General features: G+C 35.2%; 1 protein-coding gene across 2 annotated transcripts in view; it reads right to left on the bottom strand.

Annotated features, from left to right (window-relative positions):
- LOC136031322 (pre-mRNA-splicing factor syf1 homolog) overlaps positions 1–25,433 on the bottom strand; it is a 110,238-nt gene that overhangs the window by 16,943 nt on the left and 67,862 nt on the right. For both annotated transcript variants that reach the window (XM_065710799.1, XM_065710800.1), the window contains exons 7-12: positions 23,928–24,075; positions 18,628–18,779; positions 15,971–16,191; positions 9,043–9,332; positions 6,799–6,948; positions 2,449–2,558 (exon numbers count right to left, since the gene is read on the bottom strand). In XM_065710799.1, coding sequence (XP_065566871.1) covers positions 2,449–2,558; positions 6,799–6,948; positions 9,043–9,332; positions 15,971–16,191; positions 18,628–18,779; positions 23,928–24,075 — 1,071 coding nt within the window. The remainder of the gene's footprint in view (positions 1–2,448; positions 2,559–6,798; positions 6,949–9,042; positions 9,333–15,970; positions 16,192–18,627; positions 18,780–23,927; positions 24,076–25,433) is intronic.

Genomic DNA, 25,433 nt, shown 5'->3' with positions numbered 1-25,433 from the left:
ACCGTTCTTTGTCTTACCAAGACCTAACTTCATGGGCCGGATGTTGGCGAATGAACGTGCATCATTTGCTGAAGCAGCCAACCCAAGTGGCTGAAAAACCACTAAAATATTTAGTTTCTGTTTCATCTCATATTTTGTCAAGTATGCTGAATACAGCAAGGAGAACAATCGTCTGTTAATTTTAGACTATGATGAGTGATATCTCCCTTAACACGGCCAGTGAGCAAGGAATTGTATCACTGACTTTTCCACTGCCTTGTATCCATAAACTTAAGCCAATGGATATTTCCGTCTATGGTACCCCCAAGGGCTATTACAATGATACTATGGACCCATGGATGATGTATCATCCTGGGAAACCCGTGACATTCATGATATTAGAGGACTTGTTGGTAAAGCATTTCAAAGAGATTTTACCATGAGCAATATTGCGAGGGGGTTTTGCCCCAAAAGCATACTAGCGTTCAATAGAAATGCAATATATGAATATATGTTTTTGTTGTCATATGTCACCAATCATCTAGATCCCTATGCAGCGAAAAGCAGCACAACAAAGAATTATCTTGAAAACTTTCCAAGGAACCAATCCTATATGTTCAAACTTCATTTTACATTAATATCTTTCTCTACTTCAACAGGCTTGTACTCAATCGGCTAATACCAATAACAAGGCTCACAAAAAAAATGAAAAGTAGGGTAAAGACTGAAACACCAACGAAAGCCCATATTGAAGCGGAGCTTGAGATAAAAAGAGATCACAGGCAAACAAAGACAGGTTCAGAATCTATAAAGGGCAAGATACTGAACCCAATGAAAAAATCTGCAGCTACTACATCAAAAGCCATCTTTCATGAAGATTCTTCCTCAGCTGATGGAAAGACTGAGCTATAGCTAGACGATTTGAAACTTTCAGGAGATGGTATCACAAGTATAATAGAATGTTCAATGAAAATCGAGGAAAACTGTTACATATTAGCAGAGATGTCATTATTAAAGGGAAAACAAGCGAAGTGTTTTATTGCCAGAGTAGTTTACCTGCTCCAGTAAAGTGAATTGAAGCGAGATGCTGATGAGGGAGATCTAGAAATTTGGTTCTTAAAGAAAAAAATGTTGAACTATTTCCACCTGACCCAAACATCAGTGAAGGGACCAGCCACCTATCTGAGCAGCTTTCAGTTCCTGTTGGTCTGTTGGTTTGAGTGACTCTGGATATAGCTGAATCTTGGACTTCCAGGGAAGATTTTTTGGTATTTATAGCTTTTATTTTATATTTTTCTGAGAGATTGATGCATGAGCGGGTACAAATAGAAAAGAGAAAATCGATTTTTGGAATGACTTTTTTTTTGCCTTTTTTTTTTTTAGTGGAAAATATTCAATCGTGTGTTAAACTGCAAAAAAGCGCATGGATAAATCAATCTTTTGTCTTCTTATGCTCATGCATTTGTCACTCGGAAGAACACATATTTCTGGACAGGAATGCTCCAGTGCCTTTACCATAAATGTTTGTTTTATAAATGCAGAAAGAATTATTTAAGATAGTTTTATAGTTTTAGGTTTAGCTCACCCCAAACTTGGGGATCAATAACCTTTCTGGATCACCTAATTTTATTCAAAAGAATCCAAATTCAAACTTAAACTCAGCATTTTGCCTCTCTGGACCGTTCATTAAGTGTTATTTCTTCAATAGACCACACTTGACTTGTTTCTACTCTTTTTCCGTTCTCTTCTTTTCGCTTTCTTTTTCTGTTATTCAGAAACTCCGACCTTTCACCGCCACATAGCAGCGTAAAAGATCGCTGGTCTTTATCAGCAAGACAATAGCGCAAACACAAGTGCTCGGTCAAAAAAAAAGCAGGTCCAAAAACAACAGACAGTCTGTTTTTTCTGTTTTGTTTTGTTTTTTTCTTCTTATTTTTTTGAAAAATAAAGACAAACAGAAAACAGAAGATGTGCCAATGCTTCCAACAGATAAAGCCTTGTTTCCGACAGACAAAGCCACTTTACGATATTACAATCAGTAAAATTCCTATCCATCTAGATTTCTAATTATCCCGAATGCTTATGTACTAATCCTTTTTTTTATTAATATCGTGAACAATTTCAAAAAATATATAAAAAACGTAAAACAACAATAGCAGGGTTGTCCAAAAATAGACTCCATATTCTTGTTTTTCGAAAAGATACATTTAAGCACTACATGACAAGAACTGCCACTGATCGACATGACCGTATAAGGCTTTTGATAATAAAATCGTTTATCGTAAATAATTTAATATTTCAAAATGGCTTATTACTCAAAAGAGTGTGAGATGTACATGACCTGGTAGTTTTGCTACGAGACACGAGTATAAGAGCGCCGCTTTCTAGAGATTATATTTAATATCTTCTGGTATGTGACATCCAGATACCCAAGAGAGACTAAAATTAAATATAGAAGAATAAATTTACCTCAAACTGTTCATCAGATTGTACAGCTTTGGTTGCTCTCTCATAAACAGCCATGGCATGACGAGCTAATCCGTATTCCTCCTCCATTTTTGCATAGAGAAGATAAAGAGCTAGAAAAGCAAGAGTTCATTAGTTACAGATGACATTCAATCCAAAAGATTATTAATAGAGAACATTGTGTAATTTATTTATTGTAATTGACAAAAGTTAAAAAATATTGGAGCTTGTAACTCCATACCCCCTTCTTCTAAATATAAAATATGAAGTCCCCTTGCCTCCTCCCTGGCACTTTGGAAGTTTCAGCTCAAACCCTATTTGTTGCTCCTAAGATTTTGTAGATAAACCATTTTGATAGCTTGGATACATAATTTCATCGATTTACCTCTACTGCTATTCAAGCCAAAATCTGATGTCCATTTATCCCCTTGATACCCTCTGAATATTTCGACTCAATCCTCTAAGTTGCTTCTGAGATAATGTAGATACACTATTTCGATAACTCCGGTACACATGAGTACACCTAGCCTAACACAACCTAATCTGTCCCCTACCCCTAACTCAAGAGAGGATTTTTACACAAAAAGACATAGAGCTAGAAAAACAAGAATTCATTAACTACCGATGAAATATAATCCAAAATTTTAGACAAGATTGTTTAATTTATTTCTTAGGTGAAAAAGTTGCAAGGCCTAAACTACGAACCATTGAAATCTCCATGGTCGAATGTCCTTTAGGCGGATATTTGAAATCCCCGTTTTGAACACTCCTCCCAATATCCTTAGTAAGTGAAAACTAAAAAAGAAGTCTGAAAAAAAAGCCGAGTAAACAAATAAATAAAATAAATGAGCAACGTTCAATGAACATGTTTGCAGAACCTCACGTTGGCCTTTTTTATATCGTTGTCTTGATTAAGCAAATCCATTTTGCCATTTTACTATGCATGCAAAAAAGAAGAGAAAACTAGTGAAAATCTTAGCACTGGAATTTTATTAGACATTTCATAATATGATGACAATTCTGTTCTGTTCTGCTCTGATTTTTTTTTTTTTTTTTTTTTTGTAAAATTACAATGATTATTTCTTTCTTCTTTTTCAAATATTGTTAACCTATGTCTACTTTCAGTATGAAGTAAAAAAAAATCGAGTTAATGCGTTTGATATCTTCAAACCTAACTATTTCAGTTTAAGGTGCATTCGCGTAAAATGTTTTCGTGAGTATAAATATAATAATATTAAGCTAAATATAAAATAATATAATCTAAAATTAATCAAAAAATAATAAGAATTTAAGTAAAATTTACAAAAAAAAACCATAAGCGACTAAAAACCAAACAGAGAAACAAATGAAACATTTACAAAACTAAGAATTTCCTCAAAATACAATGCAATATTAGAGTGATTTATATCCTTATATTTATAAATTATAAAAATATAATTTATAAAAAAAACATAAGCGACTAAAAACCAAACAGAGAAACAAATGGAACATTTACAAAACTAAGAATTTCCTCATAATACAATGCAATATTAGGTGATTTATATCCTAGTTCAACTTTTAATGAACTTCGTATAAAAATAAAGAATTAGGAACTTTTTTCCATTTTTCCATTTTTTCAGATTTTTTTTTTATTTTTTTTTTGTAAACTTACAATCATTATTTCTTTCTTCTTTTTCAAATATTGTTAACCTATGTCTACTTTCAGTATGAAGTAAAAAAAAAAATTGAGTTAATGCGTTTGATATCTTCAAACCTAACTATTTCAGTTTAAGGTGCATTCGCGTAAAATGTTTTCGTTAGTATAAATATGATAATATTAAGCTAAATATAAAATAATATAATCTAAAATTAATCAAAAAATAATAAGAATTTAAGTAAAATTTACAAAAAAAACCATAAGCGACTAAAAACCAAACAGAGAAACAAATGGAACATTTACAAAACTAAGAATTTCCTCAAAATACAATGCAATATTAGAGTGATTTATATCCTTATATTTATAAATTATAAAAATATAATTTATAAAAAAACATAAGCGACTAAAAACCAAACAGAGAAACAAATGGAACATTTACAAAACTAAGAATTTCCTCAAAATACAATGCAATATTAGGTGATTTATATCCTAGTTCAACCTTTTAATGAACTTTGTATAAAAATAAAGAATTAGGAACTTTTTTCCATTTTTCCATTTTTTGCAGTGAACTGACTGTCGCATGGATTTTGAGGACGACTTTTAATAATTAATACCATAAAAATAGCCCAAAAACTAAAGAGCACAAGTTTGGGAATTTTTTAGCTCAGCAAAATTGCACATTTTTATCAAGACATCCACCAAATTCAATTATACCACATCTTATTACGTGCATAATTTTGAATCGGTTGTATGGATAGTTTTGTATGAAGTAACAAGGTGAACTCATCGACTATCATCCTAGGAGCGAAAGCTTAGGAGAGAAAAAGGGTTTAATTTAAGTAAAGGAGTGGAACGAAAAACGGAATAAAAAAAAACAAACAAAATATTAATTAATATAAGAATCGAGGACGTTTCGGCTCCACGTCCCCACAAACTAAACACACGGGTAAAAGAAAGAAAGAACAAGGAAAAACAACTTAAAAACAGAACAAATAAGTACAATCCACATTCTAAACGTTTTAGAACTACTGTTAGTCAATCAACAAGACAAAATCGAATGTCAATAGTGCACATTTTACTATTTTCTAAAAATTTTTGTTGCGTAATTATATTGGCATTATTTCTCTTTTTTTTTTGCTAAATTCAAAAATAATAATTTTTCATAAATGGAAAAGCAGTGTGGTCTAAGAATCCTAGAACCCTAAGAATCCTAGGCTTAAAGAGGGCATTCCATGAGACAGTAATGTATATTTTTATGAAGCCATTTATAGCAAAGCAAAGCAAAAGCAAACCTTCGCACGCAAACCGATTAGGGTTCGCGTAGCGCAGGTGCCGATCTCCTGATTCTTCGCCCTCGGCCGGGGTGCAATGCGTGGTTGGGGGCAAGTCATCCGACGCTTTCCCGTGCTTTTCCCTGGATTTCTCTAGGTACCCATTTGAAGCTGGGTAAACTTTTGGCTTGTCTTACGGGGAAACGCCACTAACCCTCGTCCTAAAACCAAACGTTTGCAGTTTTAATGCTACAACTTACTTTCAATTGAAAAAAGCTTTTTCATATTTATTTTTTCATTGTTTTTTTTTATAGTATTGTTAGAAAATCCCGCACCCTTTTCATTGAATTTCTCCTCCCCCATGACATATTCCTCCAAGGAAAGATCCTCCCACATAGCCCCCTCCCCTCAACCCCACCCCCAAACCAAAAAAAATCTCCCTGAAAACGTCTCTACACTTCCCAATAACCATTACTCTATGTAAACACTAGTCAAAGTTTGTAACTTGCAGCCCTCCCCCCAGGAACTGTGGGGGAGTAAGGCATCCCCAAAGACATATTTATTATGGTTTTCAACTATGCGGAACAAAATGGCTATCTCAAAATTTTGATCCGTTGACTTTGGGAAAAAATGAGCGTGAGAGGGGGGCTAGGTGCCCTCCAATTTTTTTGGTCACTTAAAAAGGGCACTAGAACTTTCCATTCCCGTCAGAATGAGCCTTCTTGCAACATTCTAGGACCACTTGGTCGATACGATGACCCCTGAAAAAAAAAAAAAAAAAAAAACAAAACAAAACAAAACAAATAAACACGCACCCCTGATCTGCCTTCTGGCAAAAAATACAAAAATTCCACATTTTTGTAGATAGGATATGAGCTTGAAATTTTTCCTATAGGGTTCTCTGATACGCTGGAATGCGATGGTGTGATTTTCGTTAAGATTCTATGACTTTTAGGGGGTGTTTCCCCCTATTTTCCAAAATGAGGCAAATTTTCTCAGGCTCGTAACTTTTGAAAACAAAGACTAAATTTGATAAAAACTTATATATTTAAAATCAGCATGAAAATCCGATTCTTTTGATGTATCTTTTAGCATCAAAATTCCGTTTTTTGGAGTTTCGTTTACTATTGAGCCGGGTCGCTCCTTACTACAGTTCGTTACCACGAACTGTTTGAAAAAGAGACAACATTAAAAATACATACAGAAAAACTATTAATTACTCACAATAGCGGACACATTAGCAGGCATCCCTCGGATGCTATTTTCAGCTTCCACTTTAGCTACCTTCAAAGACCCCCGAAGAATAAATGTTACTTTTTCAGCCTTGTACCATCCATCCAGGACAACCAGCGTTTTTCTTATTGAGTCACTCGTAAGCATCAAACGCAAATTTACACATGTCTTCTATAATTAGAACAGCATTAGAAAAAAAAGATGTGTACATACCTTTAGCAAATTGTGGAGGACATCCGTCTAGGCATTGCTCAAAAAGATCTCGGGCGCGCTCTAGTTTTGTTCCTTCATACCTTTTGAGGAACTTGGTCAGGTAAGTATTCCAAATGTCATAAACATTTGGCCATTTGAACAAAGAAATCCCTAAAAACAGAAAAATAGGATAGGATTGCACATCATGACATGATATTAAAAATGACTATTGAATCACCTATATTTGTCCATCCAGGAAGCAGATTTGTTCAATAATACCGATTACATAATCCACTAAAATAAACATACATACTGAGTATACGTTGATTGAGTATATATACGTTGATACATACAACGTTAGAAATAAAGTGTCTGGCGATTTCTTACATCCAATAACAGATACTGTACATTTAATGAAAGTATGAAATATTTCCAACTTAAGCCTCCAAAAATATATTTTCTCCTTTTCTTCCTTTATACTCCGCAAGATTTTTATTTGACTAATTAAATTCAGAAAATATTTTGTACATTTCTTAGGCTTCGTCTTACATACCAATATAAGGTTTCATTTATTGTCAGTCACGGCTTCTTCTTGCATCCTTTTCATATACCAGCGTCATTTCGGGTAAATTCTTGACCATGCTTGCCACTACGTTAGGGAATAAGTAAGCGCTATGAAGGAATATCCAGCTTTGGACAAAGTTAATGGTTTAACCCTTATTTTCTTCTACACATGCATGTTTCTTCTTTAAATATAGGCAAATGTGAAACTATTGGCAAAGGTTTTGCGCATTTTCAAGCCATGGGAACCATGGAAAAAACAGTTCCCAACTTCCCATGACGCGTGGATACAATCCTTGACCAGCTCAATTATTGTAGCCGAAATTCTTTTATATTCTGAGAAGCTTATGACCAAATCCTCCCTCCCAGATACCATCAAAGACATTATCCTAAAACGCACTCGTTTAGTGATAGCGGGCTTTATCATTTTGTTCTGAGTACTTTTACTCTGTACTCTCCTAAAATATGAAAGACCGCCTGTTCTGTCCATCTCCTTAAACCGAAAGCTAATCAGGCAAGGCTTGTTCGAGCATATAATTTTTACCTTCTATATTGGTGAACCCTAAAAAAAAAAATCTTTTCGATGTAATACTTTACCTGTACCTAGTATCAAACAAACTTTTAAGCAGACAAAAATATCAGTTTTGCTGGAATCGGTATACACCCAACTGTCTTTTGGCTCAACATCAAAAATAAATATGGCTTCTGGCTAAGGAATAAGATAAAGATTAGTGTCATTAAACGTCTCAATGGCTTTCTATTGAGCTTTAAACATAAGCGCTAAAGAAACTTGAATCAATAAAATCGCTCTCAAACTCAAGACACTAAGGCATCTCAAGACATCAACTCAAATCGTATGAAATCTGCAGTAGGCTTTACGGCGTGGTTGAGGGTTTCCCAAATAGTTCTTCCATAAATATTCTCTTAGACGTCTAGCTTGTGTTCCTCGAAAAAAAAAGAAAATGGTCAGCTAGACTCTTTTTATAGTTAGAATAACAAAAAAAGAATCACCATTAAAAGTCTTTCTACTTGTTATATTAATGCAATCATTCATTATATTTAAGAACTCTATTGTAATTCCATTTTTTTAAGGTGTCGAACAGATAAAATATCTTGAACCAATTCTAGTGAAAACAAAGCATTAGCAAACCGAGAGTACAAATACTTATCTAGCGATAACTGATAATACCTTCCTTTTTAAAACTTAGCTTGAAATATAGGAGTCATAACATTTTTACTTTATTGGAACCTCATACATTCTTGGATACGAGTTATTCCTCCTTTCCCCTGATTGATAGAAATTTAAATGGTAGTTCTTCAAATTCTCAAAATTCAAGTTGTAATATTGTTAATGCTGTAAGGGGCTTGTATTAAGTAATACCAACTCATTTCCCTTCTTCCACGAAGATGTATCAAAATGATTGTGGTAAGGTTCAAAAATAAAAGGTATTACTTGCTAGAAGAAAAAAAATATCCAAGCTTTAAGTTGTTCAAAAGTTAGGTATTCAAGTGTCCAGATTTTATTACATAACTATATTAAGCTTGATCCATCGATACATGAATCAATACCCGAAAGTTACTTGCCCTTTGCAAGTAACCAAACTTTAAGTTGTTCAACTTGGGTATTCAAGTGCCCACATTCTGCTACATAGCTATATTAAGCTCGATGCATCGATATGCGAACCAATATCGACAGCTGCTTACCTTTTTCGTAGGCTTTAAATGCTTCTTCAAAATAATTATTTTCTTCCAAGAATAGAGCAAAATTCATGATGATTTGAGGTGTTGCGATTTTCAAATCCACGATCCTATCGTAAACTGCTTTACAGGTTTTGAATGTCCCAAAACTCTCTTCCAAATCGGCATAAAGTGACCAGATTTTTAGGGATTTGTGTAGTCTTGCTTGTACTGTCTCACTTTCATCATGGTAAGCTACCTTTCGTGGAGGCGGAGTTGTCGCTTTTTGCATTAATTTTAAAGATTCTTCATAATTCCTATAAGAATTAACAGAATAATAAATTATAACAATAACCGAAATAACCCCTCTAATACCTCTAACGAGCTATATTGCAGGATCAAATTATTTATTCTCTCTAATCCCGTAATTCCCAAAATGGGGCACATGTCCCACCGGTGGAGCATGGGAATATTTTGGTGGGTCATGAGCAGGACGTACACCCTTCGACTGACAATACTCTAGAGTCTTAATTGAAACAACGTCACATTCAGATACATTTAAAGAGCAAAGAAATACATGATCACGAGGGGGCATCAGGATTATAGAAATGTCCAGGTGGGGAATGGCCAAAAATCGGTTGAAAACCAATGCTCTAGTCAGATAGAAGGCCAAAGAAAAATCCAACGAAAAAACATGATTATATTTGTAGTGCAAGGCAATATACCTACCACTCGTAGCTCAAAGCATGTTTTAACACGACTTACCCACTACAAAAGCTTAAAAAGTATTATAATTATAAAGTTCACATACCAGAGGTTTTGAAAATTTCTCTTTAAACAACGTCAGATCAAATTTCTAGCTTAATCAAAGAAGATGTTACCAGTTAACCACCCACTGTAACAGCTAAATTGCCATCTTTAACAGCTAAATTGACAAATTCTTTTAATAAAAGTATTGCAATATGATTTCTAACTTACTGAAAGAAGATGTTACCAATTAATCACCTACTAGGCATCTTTAACAGCTTAATTGACAACTTCATTTTTAAGACAATATTGCAATGTAATTTTTAACTTACTCAAAGAAGATGCTATCAGTGAACCCCCAACTGGCTAGCTTTACTGCCAAAATTTAATTCTTGAAACAATTTCGCCATCTAACTTCAAATTACTCAAAGAAGAGCCACATACCATCTAAAACAGCTGAAAACTTACTTTTCGCTAACAAAACTTAGTGTTTTCGTGGTAGATGACCCGCAGCTATGATAGTGCCGGTGAAAATTAAGGCGGTCTATTAAGGTTTTCAGACTTCATTCGTATTAAAAAATCTTCATTTAAAATTTCATTTGGTGGAACAACGATGTTTTAATTAAATTTAATATGTCATTTATTTTGACAGCATCGTGTTGGATATAACCCCGTTTTGCGGTATAAGTTTCGCTATCGTAACGATTAAAATGTTTTGCATTTCGGCAAAGCAACAAGGAATGCTGATAGTCCTGGTTTCCTTTTCTGCTTTACTCTTTCGTTTCAAGATCGTACATGTTGATTCAACTTCTTGTTCCATTTTGGAAAATGTCTGCACTTTCAAGCCAATTGTGATAAACACACAAGTTTTTTTCTATTACTATTATTTTTTTTTATAAGTAAAGCGTTTCTGGAAGGAAACATATTTAGATTCAGCCACCCGATTTAACGTCACCCAATGAAAATACTGCCACCATGTGGACAAACACCTAGATCGTTTGAGTTTCGGATCAGGGTTAGAAATTCTCTTCTTCAGAAGGTTAATTATGTTTGAACGGAATAAAAAGTTTATTTGTATGTCCTCATTTTTTTCCAGAAAGGTATTTGAAGGGGCCTCTTCTTTCGTGTAAATATTTTAGGAAGATTTCAGAAAATTTGGGCTTACATCAAACAAACCAGGAAGAATTAATATAGCCTAGTCTTTTGCGCTTGACGAAATTTATCATCTTCTGCCAAACCTTGCTTGGATCACAAGAATCTTGGAACAATCACTAGACAAAATTTTGACAATCTCAATGTCGCTTCACTCATCCATCGGTTGGCTACAGTGTACCCTACTTAAAAAAAGTTACACAAATTTTGGTAAGGAGCATTTCTATATTCACTGGAAACACTTAGGAAACGACTTATTTGGTTAGATTTTCGGAGAGAGGCATAGATTTTCTATATAGTAATGAAGTTGATTAGTTCCGTTGTGTTTATAATATATAAGAACTAAGAGCGAAACTAAATTGACATTTGTCTTTTATGCTGACCACGGTATCGCGGGAGAATCCTTTCCAAGATGACTACAAAATGGTGAAAGGGCCTCCGAAAGAAGGGCCCATGAAAGCGTTGGTACTCAGTGGTTGACTCCAGCTACTCACTGGGGGAATGGTTAGCTAGAGGTCTAGCCTCCTTATAGGTTACCATCACCAATGCTCAGGATAGATATGAGGAAATTGACTTTTCATAAAAAAAGCGAACCAGATTTGCCCTATTGTCAGGTGTGTCACTGAAACAAACTTTAATCTTGGCGTCACTGACAGTGAGAGACTTGACAAGAGTTTGTCCGAACTTGATAGGATTTGAGAGGGCTGTTCAACCTACGGCTGAGGTAGAATCATTGTGCATATTTGAACAATGTTCCCTTCTCACCGTTTCAGGCTCCCAGCCTTAGTAGCTAATAGGTATCTTAGGTTAAAAAACCATCCCAAAATGTATTTTGTTATTAGTAATCTTGCAGAGCCGAAAAGCCTTAGGAATAAAAGGTTTGTGAAATCATATAAATTATCCAAGGTAAGCTAAAGCTTTATCATATTCGAATATTTATTTAATTTAGACCTCACACATGGTCTGGATCAATTCTTAAAATCTGAAACGTCATCTAAAATGATCTAACTCAAAACTTTTCATTAAAAACAACGATCAATTAAAACTATAAAATAAGAAATAAAATATTTGCTTCTGGTTTTTATTTCGTCGCTACTTTATAGAAGTGCTTTTGAGTGAGTGAGATTTTTTATTGATTTCTTTGTTGAAGGATTATTAATTGTATTTCGCTGATAACAACTATTGTTCATGTGTCGGAAATATTTGTTAAATTTTATTTTAATCACTGTCACAAGAAACTTCTTTATCAACTTAGTGATTTTTGCATTGGCTCGTTAAATGCCTAGTTACTCATCATTTGGTCGCTTATTGTAATTCCGTACCTATATTATACAGTATTCATAAGGGCATTAATCGATGCAACAGCCCTGTAAATTGTTTCTTAGATTTTATCAACAGTCAAAGACGACAATTAAAATTAATTAATTTAAATAAACGAAGTTCTTTAGGGAAGTAAAGAGCGAAGTTGAAATTGAAAACAAACAAAAATTATTGCTTCGCAGTCTATCAAACATATATCAATAAAACTAGTACAAATAAACCAACTAATTATATTTCCCCATGTTTGTAAAATTATAGAAAACTAGCGCTTTACTGAAAACACAAAAACCAAGTATAACAAACAAGAACGTTGATTTACTAGTTAAAATTAATACGTAGCTTGACAACAACAAACTAATCTATAAAGCTTTACATAGTCTTACACCAGCTGTGATATCAGTAGCTTTCAGTATACAATTAAAATTATCTTAAAAACATAACCATAAAAATAGATACTTTTTTATTAGCCGCGAAGTCATTGAACGGCATACAGAAATATTGGATTGATTATCAGGTAACCTTTTGTTCTTACCAGCTATAATACTAATAGTGGGTAATAAACGGTATCAAATTATATGAAATACGCTTTAGATCTTCACTCAAAATGAAGATCAAATAAGCTATAATATGAACTCTGGAAATCCCGCAATTTCTCTCTATACAGCAGAGAATTTCATGTTATGATAAAATTTTAAAGCTAGTCTGTAGTCATATGTGAGATCATCAAGATGGTTTCACATCGAACTTGTCTAGAAACTAATCATGATACGTTTTTTTCAGAACCAAAACGAAAGCCAATCATTGAACTGAACCATTGTGCAGAAATTTTACCAAATAGGCGAAAAGGAAAATTAAGCAACAATCCTAAAATGCTTTATTTTTATGCTATAAAAGGGCCCTTAATCGATTTGTTTTTATTTTACCAGAACTCCGATACTGTTTTGTGTTTTCAGTAAAGCGTTAGTTTTCTATAATCCTAAAAACAGGGAAATATAATTAGCTGGTTGATTTGTACTAGTTCTATTGATATATGTTAGATAAACTGTGAAGCAATAGTTTTTGTTCGTTTTAAGTTTATACTTCGCTCTTTACTTCCCTAAAAAAACTTTGTCTTTTTAAATTAACAATTGCCCGTTTTTAATCTGAATTTAATGTAGAAGTAACACTACAATGATATTTTTTCAGGGGGGAAGCCCATTCATATACAGAATAATTTCTGTTCATTTTAAGCTTTAATGTCGCTCCCTACTTTCAGTTGAAAAAACTTTGGTACTTCCTTGTTATATAGAACACACGCGAGAAGTTGTGTCGCGAAAATGAGACAATAACTGGTTTTCATGGCCTTTATACCAGACAATTAGCTTCGGCTCGTTGGGAAAACGCATTGTAGCCATATATTAATTAAATATTTAGTTGGTATTTTGGTTAGGTTAGGTTAGAACAGGTTTCTTTAGGTTAAGTATTCAATCTATGCTATACCTCCCTTCCCTAATGTGGAAATATACAGCCCAAATTTGTTTTTAAACTATTATGCTTTTATCTTACTTACGTATATTTCATTCAAATTAACCTAACTTCAATTCTCGCGCGTGTTCCATATAACAAAAAAGTACTAAAATTGTTTTTATTTAATTTCTGATCGTTTTTCAAATAATGCCTAGAAATCCAGGCTACACAAAATGGTCTACACGATTTTTGAAGGCGACCAGCCTTGGCAGTTAGGAAAGAGTAACTTTTCTTCTAAAGAGGTTTTTAAAGATTCCAAAACCAGAGGAAAATGTTGGTATGTCTAAATTATTTTACTAATCATCTCCCCCCTCCCCACTGATAAACACCAAAATACTTTAGATATACAGGTATGGAACAGCAATAAAACATGCGTTATAACTCAAGTTCTTAATCCATTGACGCAGTGTGAAACTGGTTTCTTTCAGCTTAGCGTTAGACAAGACAACAACAAGTGACAGAATTGATGGGAAACATATAATTTGGGCTATATATTTGCACATTAGATGGGGGTAGGGGTAAAGTATTTGGACAGTGTAGAGTTAGAAAACAATTCTTGCTTCATGATATGCAGGATAATTGTACCAAACACACCTTACATGTAGACCCACTATACTTTACCCCTACCACCCCTTCCCCCCTAATGTACAATATACAGCCCAAATTTGTTTCTAAAGTATTATATTTTCATCATGCTTAGGTATATTTATATACCTAATATAGGGACATATAGGGACTATGGAGAGTTATGTCGGCACCAAAAGCATAGTTATTGGACCTTATTCAGAAAATACATTTGTAATTGGCTATCGTAAAACAATGAGTTAATTCAAGTTTCTCTTACAAGGAGTGAGATCATTAAACTATATTTGATGGAGCTGGATTTTTACAAACAGATGGAGGGAAGGAGGTACGTCAAGGAATAGTGATTTGAAATCTTAAGACTATGAATTTTTTCCCCTTAAGAACATTCGATATCTTAAAAATCATTTCGCAAGCCTCAACGTCGGCTGACCGTGTGAAAGAGTTCATAGTGAATTCTCCCGAGGGACTAATAAATCTTACTAAGGGAGGTAAGAGGGGAATTATACCGGAAAGACTCTTGTAAATCCCCAGCTAAGTATTCCGGACCATTATTTTTACAATGGTACCGTTTTATACTTCCAAGCTTTTTCAATTAAAAAGTTGCAACAAAAGTGCCGGTTTTAGTACTATATGGCACTTACGGATAGTAGAACTGATAAAAAGTACGTAGATATGAGCAATAGCTTTCGAATGAGCCACTGAAAATTTCTCTAAGAAGTTTTGGTAGCCCACTAGTACTCGCTATTCCACTTGAGACATGACACCAAAAGTGCCATCTTTAGTGCCATTTGGCACTTGCAGATGATTTAATTTATCAAAAAATATAGACATGAGAAATAGCTTTTATATGAGCTACAAAACATCTTGTCTATGGTATTTTAGTTGCCCGCAGGCCCCACCCCTCCGGAAATGACACAAAAGTGCCAGTTTAGTGTCATTTGGCACTTGCATATGGCACTTGATATGAAAAATTACTTTTAAATGAGCCATTAAAAATCCCTCTATGATTTTCTGGTAAACCACTAGCCCTGGAAAAAAAAAAAAAAAACAGGAACCAGATCGTTGCTACCCATGCAAAAAGTGATTTTCCTTGTTGATCAGGGTGAGGTCTGTAATTTCTCTGTTTTCGACTATGCTAATTCTAATGGTAGACTTTTCATTTTGATCTGACATTTTGATCTTTTCGAGGGATTTTAGGCTTTTTTCAATATCACCATAAATTTCTTTTCGCAATAAACTTTTACTTTAAAGAGAAACCCAAATAATAGTTATTCTTGAATAATAGTAATTCTTGAATCAGTGTCAGATAACATTTTTTTTTTCACTAGGCAGTTTTTTAAGCGTATTTTTAACTTTTGGTTACTATGGGCTGCGGTTCGCTCTTTAATAGGTTATGTAGTTTCAAACAGGTTAAACAGAAAAAGGTCGAAAATGACATCAAACAAAAATTTCGAAGCTGCAACTCTAAATTCTACCCTCGTACCTCTAGCGAATCTATCGAACGGAAAAAAATAGTTGGATTTTTACTCCCCCATAAATGATGAAAATTATCACAGTAATTTTTTACTCATGAACAGTGAAATGATTTGTGAAACAGAAAAATGACTTAGTCAGATTGGCTTCTAAACTCTCAAAATAGTCTTACTCGTGTCGTATCTCCATCTCTGACCATTCGCACCAAACTGTTGCCAAATCATCAACTTTTGTATAATTGACTTCGGTGCCTTTCTGGAAAATAATTCTTGCATCTTCAATTTGCCCATTTTCTTCATAAAATTTGGCAAAAGCCACCCAAAGAGAGTGTAGCTTGCCAACAGCTAATTTGGAATCCACAGTCTGAACAGCTTCTGTGTACGTACTGATTATCTGAAAAATGATAAGAGTAAAGTGCCAGAACCGGGATTTTTAGGAGAGAGAGGGGGGGGGGGGTAAAAATACAACTATTTTTTTGCGTTCGATAGATTCGCTAGAGGTGCGAGGGTAGAATATAGAGTTGCAGCTTCAAAATTCGTATTTGATGTCATTTTCGAGCTTTTTCGTTTTGTCCGTTCGAAACTACATAAGCTTAAAACTACACAAAATTAAACAATGTCTGCGACGAGGCGTTGGGAAAGAGGCAATAGCCCCCACCCCCGCATTGCCTCTGTTTCCACGTGTAAAAATGGGAAAGCATTTTTAGTCTACAATGTAATAAGCGCATTAAAGTTAATTGCTGAAAAAATGAGACATAAAACGAATTATTTACGGAGGAAATGTGCTCATTTAAATATGAAAAAAGCAGAAAACGAGAAACGTGCTGAGATTTGACGTTTCTTTGTTAAAATTAAAATGTTTAAAATAAAAAATAAATATAATTAAACAAAAACACCATATTTTTAACTAAAATCTATCTATTAACAATATATTGTTTCCATAATTAAGGGTGATTATCCCTGGGGCTTTAGGTATGACATAATCCCCCATACACGTATTTATTAGAACTTACAATATTCCTGATCACAATGATCAAATTAATATTTATTTAAAATAAACAATAAGAATCGGAAAGTACGAACCAGAATTTCCGATAAGGAATTGGTTGAATATTTTGATATACCTAATCAACGTTTCAAAGCTTTAAACTCAAAATTGCTCTAACTATAAAAAATGGCAGAGCTTATGTTTAACAAAAAATCCTGGAAAACAACGATTGGAGGAAAGATAAATAAAATGCACTTTTTATGAATTGGAAATTCGCTTTTTGAATTTGAAATCTTTAACCATCTTCTAATTCTGTAATTTTTGCATTGGTTAAGCTATCTTTTACCACTTTTTTTTAAAGTTTGAGTTAGTTTAGTTGTTTACTGATATTTTTCTTCTAAGTTTTCGAGCTACTGATCTCACATTGTTGAAGATATTAGCATTGATAAAATAACAGAATTTCTTTTGCAGTTACTTTTTATATCATCATTTGTTTTAAGAATGCTAATTACCTCTTTCACTGGAAAGGGAGCTTCTATGTTCTGTCCCCCTCCAAACAAAATAATCTATTCTCCTCCTGGACTCTTAATAAGTCAAGTTCGAATCGTCTGATTTTGCACGTCAAAATGTCGATACTATAGCTATTTTTAACTTGGTAGCATCCCTAGATCCAATTTTCATGTTCTTTAAATCATTAGAATTATTTTGGCCTCAGGAAAAGCAATGGTCCTGGATACCAATGCAGGACGGGGATCAATATATCTTCTCAAGTCTACACCGAAGCGCTTAAGCTGCCTTAGAACCGGACAGAAAGAAGTCCCTGGGATCTTCAGTATGAATGAAGACTTCGTGCAATCCTTAATCCGGTTTAGGACAGGACAGAAGGAAGTCCCTGGGACCTTCAGTATGAATAGAGACTTTGTGCAATCCTGGGCCAATCTTGGTCACAACAAGGTTTTCAGCACTTGGCGAAGTTTTTCTATCAAGAAGAGTCAAAATCCTTTACAGACAGTCTCAAGCCTATTACCCCGGACTCATTGTATATCCATGCCTACAAATATTATTCTACTACGGGGAGGCAATCCATGGTAGATAAATTAGCTAGAAAGAGGTTTTTCAGCCCGAAAACGCCCTTCAAAACAAATCAAGCCCAGAAGAATCATCCATTCATCAGAATCACTTGCAAATGCTCTGTTGTTTACTAGGCTATAATTACCACAATGGGCGCCGCTCCTCAAGTGGGAATAGAGTTGACCACAAGGTCCCCAGTCTTGCAGGTACTCCGAAAAGGGTCGAGACAGCCCTTTGTAGAGGCCGTTACGTTCTGCCGCAGTTGTCCTCTTATAGAGGATCCTCCCACAGTGGTGTTCTGCGTCATCATGCAATTTAACCCATTACTTGGGGAAGGTTTGTAACTCAAGGGACGTGTTGACACGTCAGTGGGCCCAGTTGAGTGTACATTTGAGGGGAGCTTCTTCCTCATCCGCCTTTATTTATGGCCCCGGGCGAGGATGCATATACTTTTTTATTTTAACAATTTTAATATTATTTTCTTATTAAAAAAAAATGCATCTTTTTATTTCTTTGGGACGGAGGAGGAACGACTGTAGATGTGTTGACCTCAGGCGGATTTGTACTGCAGTGCGTTGTTACAAGTAGTAGTAGTAGTAGCATTGTAAATATTATTTTAAAAATAAATCTATTTTCATAAAAAATAGAAAATAATACCTTCAAGATATTTGAAGCATACATTTGATCTTAATTTCAAATGCTTGGGGTAGTACTTTTGATTATTTTATACTTATATTTTGTTATGGTTAGAAGAAAAAAAAAAAAACTAACTTCAATAGGTTTTCCTTCAAGAAGCTTGACTCTTTTATGCCATTCAGCAACGTTGTGAGGGTTCTGACGAAGAAGTACAGAATTGAGCAGCAATGGTCTTCTCTCCATGAGATCAGCTAATCTCGCCATTCGAAGGTCCAAATCAGCCTCGTCTATACATCAAGAAACATATTATGAAATATTGTAGAACAATAGATTTAAATTTGAAGGCAAGATCATACCTCAAGATAGTAATACAACAATTCCATATAAAAGAAACAGTACAAAAATTCCCATCACTAACATGTCTTACGTTTTCTACATACACAATATATAAACCAATTACATATTCAATTCTGTAAACAATTATATAAGCAAAGGCACAAAAAAAGGAAATCCCGAAACCACTTGAATAAACATTCTTAAAAGTGAATCAAAACATGCAGAATTTTCAAAGGACAACTAGATTATATTTTATTGCCAACTAAGTAAAGGGAACTCAACAATCCTGAATCATAAATATTCTTTGCACTATAGAGTCCAATATTTGCACACTTCCTTGAAGAGTGTGAAGGGACTTCAACACCTAGGTGCAATCTTTTTTATTGGGCTCTTTATGTTCAAAATAATTCCTAAGACCAATGATACTTTATTGGTCAAGGTGTCAAGGCCCGGTATGAAGAGTGCTTTTTTAATAACTCCCGAGCCCAATAAAAAGTGATTATACACTGACACGTATTTTGACTGCTTTTCTTTTCCTTTTATTTTGCATGAAGGGAATAGAGACATTTTCCCGTCCTTGGTTAAGACCATAGCAAGAAATAGACTGCTACCTTTTACTTTTATAGGGGCATTTAGATTCAGAAAGTCATCACCACGGTACCACACATACTGCTTGATGCAAACCAGTGAGCTCTTTCAACATCGTGGCGTATTTGAGTGAGTTTGAAGAAATGATTCTAATTGCTCCGTTGTCACCATCATTGAAAAATAGCACTTTTCCTCCGCTATCAATAGGCATTGTCCTATAGACGTCACTGCTGCCACTGCAGCAACTTCAACTGCTCCAGCCAAAATACGCTTCCGTAGTTTCAAACGGCTCCTTGGTATCACAAAGTTGTGGTATATATTCCATTGCATGTGTGAACTGTTCTATGGTTGCTAAATACAAAATTTCTTCCAGTTGTTTGGGTTAGTGTTCTTGGATGGGTCTTATCAAAGTTCCTAGACTCAGACCTTCTGGTGTTTCAGTTAAACTTTATTTTCTGGTAGGTCAATCAAGCATGGGAGAAATAGATTTTTCAGGAAGCTTGTCAATACTAGGATGAAAAATGGCAGTTTGTGTACAAGTGGAAAGGCTCTCAAACAAAAAGAATATTGTCAGGGATTTGTTAGTAGTCCGGGAGAATGAAAAAATGCAAGCTACTCTGAATACGGCGTAAGCCTTGTAATAAGCAAGCTTTATTTTATGGTAACTGAAAGTTTAAAAACACACTTTGAAAAAAACTCGCACGTAACTCTTATTTCGATAATCTTAATGGTAAAAATACATTGCGAAAACTAAATTTACAGAAATCCCTAAAATTAGCCTGCAAAGGAACTCTTCAAACACCCCCATCGAACACAATAGGGCACTGCAACATCATAGAGGTATTTAAGATCTCATATTTAAGCAAACTCTTACATCTCCGTGCTTTTGCAATTAATAAAATACAAAATTTAGAACAAAATCCATTATTTTTATCAGCAAGAGCTAAGTGCCCATATGGCACTTGTAACGAGACAAGAAGAGCTAAGAGCCAAGAGCTCATATAGTATAAGCTCTAACAAAATTCTAAGAATCAATAGATTGATTTAAAAGGAAAATCCGAGGCTTAATACCGGTCAGGATTTAAAATAAGAGCTCTGAGTCACAATGTCCTTCTAAATATCAAAATTCGTCAAGATCCGATCACCCACTCGTAGGTTATAAATACCTCATTTTTTCTAATTTCCCCTCTCCCTTTAGCCCCCCAGATGGTCGAATCTCGGAAAACAACTTTATCAGGTCAATTTGCGCAGCTCCCTGACACACCTACCAATTTTCATCGTCCTAACACGTCCAGAAGCACCAAACTCGCCAAATCACTGAACCACTTCTCCAACTCACCCAAAGAGATCGAATCCAGTACGGTTACGTCAGTCACGTATCAAGGACATTTGCTTATTCTATCCACCAAGCTTCATCCCGATTCCCCCACTCCAAGTGTTTTCCAAGATTTTCCCCTCCAACTCTCCCCAATGTCAAAAGATATGGTCAGGATTTGAAATAAGAGCTTTAAGACATGAATTCCTTCTAAATATCAAATTTCATTAAGATCCGATCACCTATTCGTAAGATAAAAATACCCCAATTTTAACGTTTTCCAAAAATTCCGGTTTCCCCCTCCAACTCCCCCCAATGTCAATTCAGTTTCATCCTAATCTCTCCGCTTTAAGTATTTTCTAAGATTTCCAGTCCCCCCAAGGACGCTGGATCCGGTTGAGATTTAAAATAAGAGATCTGAGTTACAAGGTCCTTGTAAATATGAAGTTTCGTGAAGATCCGATCACCGCTTCGTAAGTTAAAAATACGTCATTTTTTCTAATTTTTCAGAATCAATCCCCCCTCTCCAATAGAGTGGATCAATTCAAGTTATGTAAATCAAGTATCTAAGACTTCGGCTTATTTTTCCCACCAGGTTTCATCCTGATCCCTCCAATCTAAGCGTTTTTCATGATTTTAGGTTCCCCCCAAACTTCCCCCAATTTCACCAGATCCGGTTGCGATTAAAAATAAGAGCTTTGAGACACGATATCCTTCTAAATATCAAATTTCATTGAGATCCGATCACCCGTTCGCAAGTTAAAAATACCTCATTTTTTTCTAATTTTTCAGAATTAACCACCACCCCCTCCAACTACCCCAAAGAGAGCGGATCCGTTCCGGTTATGTCAATCATGTATCTAGGACTTGTGATTATTTTTCCCACCAAGTTTCATCCCGATCCCTCCACTTAAGTGTTTTGCAAGATTTTAGGTTTCCCTCTCCCAATTCCGCCCCCCCCCCAATGTCACCAGATCCAGTCGGGATTTAAAATAACAGCTCTGAGACACGTTATCCTTCCAAACATCAAATTTGATTAAGATCTGATCAACCGTTCGTAAGTTAAAATACTTCGTTTTTTCTACTTTTCCGAATTAAAAGGCCCCCCACTCCCTCCCCCCAGATGATCAAATCAGGAAAAAGACTATTTCTAATTTGATATGGGCCTGTCCCTGATTCGCCTGCCAAATCTCATCGTCCTAGCTTACCTGGAAGTGCTTAAAGTAGCAAAACCGGGACCGACATACCGACAGACAGACAGACCGACAGAATTTGCGATTGCTATATGTCACTTGGTTAATACCAACTGCCATAAAAACTGCATCTTTGCAGAGAAGATGATGAATGATGTCATAATCGTCGGTTACAACCATAAATGACGTTATAGTAAAAGTATGCGATGTCGTCACTTGCAGCTGGAGTTCGTTGTTTATTATATCCAACTTTTTGTTTATATAAGTTTGAGCACAAATAATTTACGCATATCTAACTACACCAAGAATTAAATCGGTACAAATAAATAAAAATTTGCGAAAATTTAGGGTATTCTTATTATAATGACATAATAATTACGAAGTATTATAGCCTGTCTGTGCTCTTTTGAGCGCAGCGAGCGGAAAATGGCAGTCTATATTTATTTAAAGAATATATAACATAGCTTCATAGTAAAAAGGGACACGCTGCGGGAATGCACTGCAGGGCCGACGCAAGGACCTTAGTAGTCAAGAAGCGTCGTTAATTCTTAAATAAATAATAAAGTCGGTATAAACAGGAAGACCACTCTAACTTTTGCAAATGAATATAAGTTTATAATTTATATTTAGCTGAACATAAGTATAATATACTAGCTGTTGGTGTGGCGCTTTGTGTTACACCAACACCTAGTTGCTGGGGAAGCTTCGTGCGCCCTAAGCCCCCCGCGCGCGTAAGTCGTTACGCACCATATTAGTTACGCACCATTGTAGTTGTGTCCCTGCGTCCCACCTGTGAATATAGATTGATATTTATATATGTTATTAACTACGTAAAACTTGCAAATATACAACATTCTTTGCAGTCCCATTGTCTGTGCATATGAATAGATTGTCAGGTTTACCGACTCATGAGCATGTAACATATAATTGTCCATGGGAAAACAATCCGCACTCAGATCTATACCACATTTTTCTAATAATTGCCCGTGAGCTTTGTTGATGGTGATTGCTAATCGAACGTTCTCTGTGTCCCCGTCGCCATTTATATATCCCCCTGTGCCCTTCCGGCGTCCCCGTTGTAGTTGTGTCCCCGTGGCCCGGTTCATTTATATTCCCTGTGTCCTGGTCGTCATTTGTGTCCCGGTGTCTCGGTCTGTAATTTCCCTTTGAGTGTCCCGGTCGTCATTTATATTCCCTGTGCCCCGAACTTTTCCTGAGACGCAACCCATTCCCATTGTTTTACCATTAAATTTCAAGGCCTTGCAAAAAAAGACAAATTTTAGACATAGTCCCGATTTGAACACATCTACTCAAGCTATAATCATCGACTGGGCTGTACCTGAATGCCAGGCGATAATTTTGAAGTTGCTCTTGTGATTCCTTGGCACGCTTTCTTTTGGCATTATCTCTTTGAGCTGCAAGCCTGTTTTCAGGTTGTTCTTGTTATTCCTTGGCATGATTTTTTTCAGTAGTTTCTCTTTGAGCCTCAAGCCTGTTTTCACGTTGTTTTTGTGATTACTCGGCATGCTTTCTTTTGGTATTATCTCTTTGAGCCGCGAGCCTGTTTTCACATTGTTCTTGTGATTCCTCGGCACGATTTTTTTTTGGTAATTTCTCTTTGAGACGCAAGCCTGTTTTCAAGTTGTTCTTGTGATTCCTCGGCACACTTTCTTTTCTTACTTTCTCTTTTAGCCGCAAGCCTTTTGGCATAAACTCTTTGAGCTGCTTCCTCGGCTGTTTCTTCTGCCATTGTAGGATTTATACTAAAATTTCTCTTTGAATTAACTCTTTGAGCAGCTTCCTCGGCTGTTTCTTCTGCCATTGTAGGATTTATACTTAAATTTCTCTTTGAATCGCTCCCTTATATACTTAAAATGACGTCATATACAAAACATTATATACTTATAATGACGTCATATGCGTACAAACAAACAAACATACAACTCATTTTTATATATATAGATTTTCTCAATAAAATTTAATATAATAAAATTGAAGTTTACCTTCTTCTGTTGCCGTCTGCTTAGAAGAGAGTTCTTCCATCCTTTTACTAAGGCTTAATTCTTCGAACTGCGCATATGCATCAAATATCTGACTGAAATCCCGGACGGTAGTAACCGTTTGAATAGCCTCTTCATAAATATCTCGTGCCTGAAAAATTATGAATATGAAGGGAAAGACGCAGATATATAAAGTTTCCAATATTTATCCCTAACGAAAGGTTCTCACCAGAAGCCGTGAAGATCAGTCAAAGGACAACGCCGCTATTCAATTATTTTCAAAACAGAACAAGTTGAGTCTCAAGGACAAAGGTCAGCAAAATTCCTGAATTTACTTATATTAAAGTTGAGCATAAAACGTTAATGCAGTGCGCATATATTCTGATGTTCAATTCTGCAAAAGACGTTTTGAGAAGAGCAGTCACTTTTTCTTTTCTATTTCTATTTTTCTTAGCAGTTTGAGTGCTTGCATTGCTAGCTATTCCCTCCTGATATTTTTTTCGATAACAAAACGGTAACGGCAATGACAACATAGTTCGTTCTTTACTAGTTCATGCTAAGAAAAAGCCGAAGTTTTTCCACAGAATCATGCATTTCATAGGATTTGTATTCTCCATGTTTTCGTTGTGATTCTCACTGTTGCTTCTCTTATAACCGCAGATTTCGTTTACAGTCAGATGTCGTTCTACAACATTTTCTTTGGTTACTGGAGTCTTTTAGTAATTTTTTAATCTCATTTGCCGTATTTTTACTTTTTATCGCTCGCATTGTCCCTATTTATTCAGTCATTTTAGAACTTTTATGTTCAGATTATTTGTTGAGGAAACCTTCGTTCTTTGAAGGTGTACCATAATCTTTCGTGATTCCTTCGATAGAATCGCTAAATTTTTCTGTATTTAATGTTTTTGATATTTTTTTTCATCTGCATCTTATTTTGTTTTTGAAATTATGCATAAGATATTCAAGAAACATATTTGCAGCGGTGACATTGTGAAACGAAAATGCAGTAACAGACAGATGATTCTGTCCATATATCCTAGGATAATTTGAACATCACACAGCCTAGAAATTTTTCTAAAAAAAACCTGGATTGAACTCTCTTCAGGGAGGGGGGGCAGAAAATCTTTCTCTGCCAATTCACGTGAGTCACCTGCCTTTACACCAACATTCTGAAGTCAATTTCCCATCTTAACGTCTTCAAAGCCTTTTAGATTTAGATTACATTTCCCCTTGCTGTTGTACCCTTCTTCAGCATAGAGTCGTAATGCTTCTCGACTAAGAACACAGCCCCTCAACCACTCATAAAAACTTGACCTGAGCCAGGGATCTTGTGTTTGCAGCTAAAATATATCGGTTCGGAGGGACTGTAATTGCATAACATGCAACGAAGGTTTTCCAAGATGATAAAAGCATCCTCATTGGTTTTCATGAACCAATTGTAGTCTTGTGAGTATTTTTCATAGACCATTTTCAACGCTTTTCTCGTTTTACCCCACAATAAGGCATGGC

Source organism: Artemia franciscana, chromosome 9 (genome assembly GCF_032884065.1).
Source record: "Artemia franciscana chromosome 9, ASM3288406v1, whole genome shotgun sequence".
Lineage (NCBI taxonomy): Eukaryota > Metazoa > Arthropoda > Branchiopoda > Anostraca > Artemiidae > Artemia > Artemia franciscana.
The sequence above is the reverse complement of the archived record's forward strand: the minus strand, read 5'-3'. Positions and strand labels throughout refer to the sequence as shown.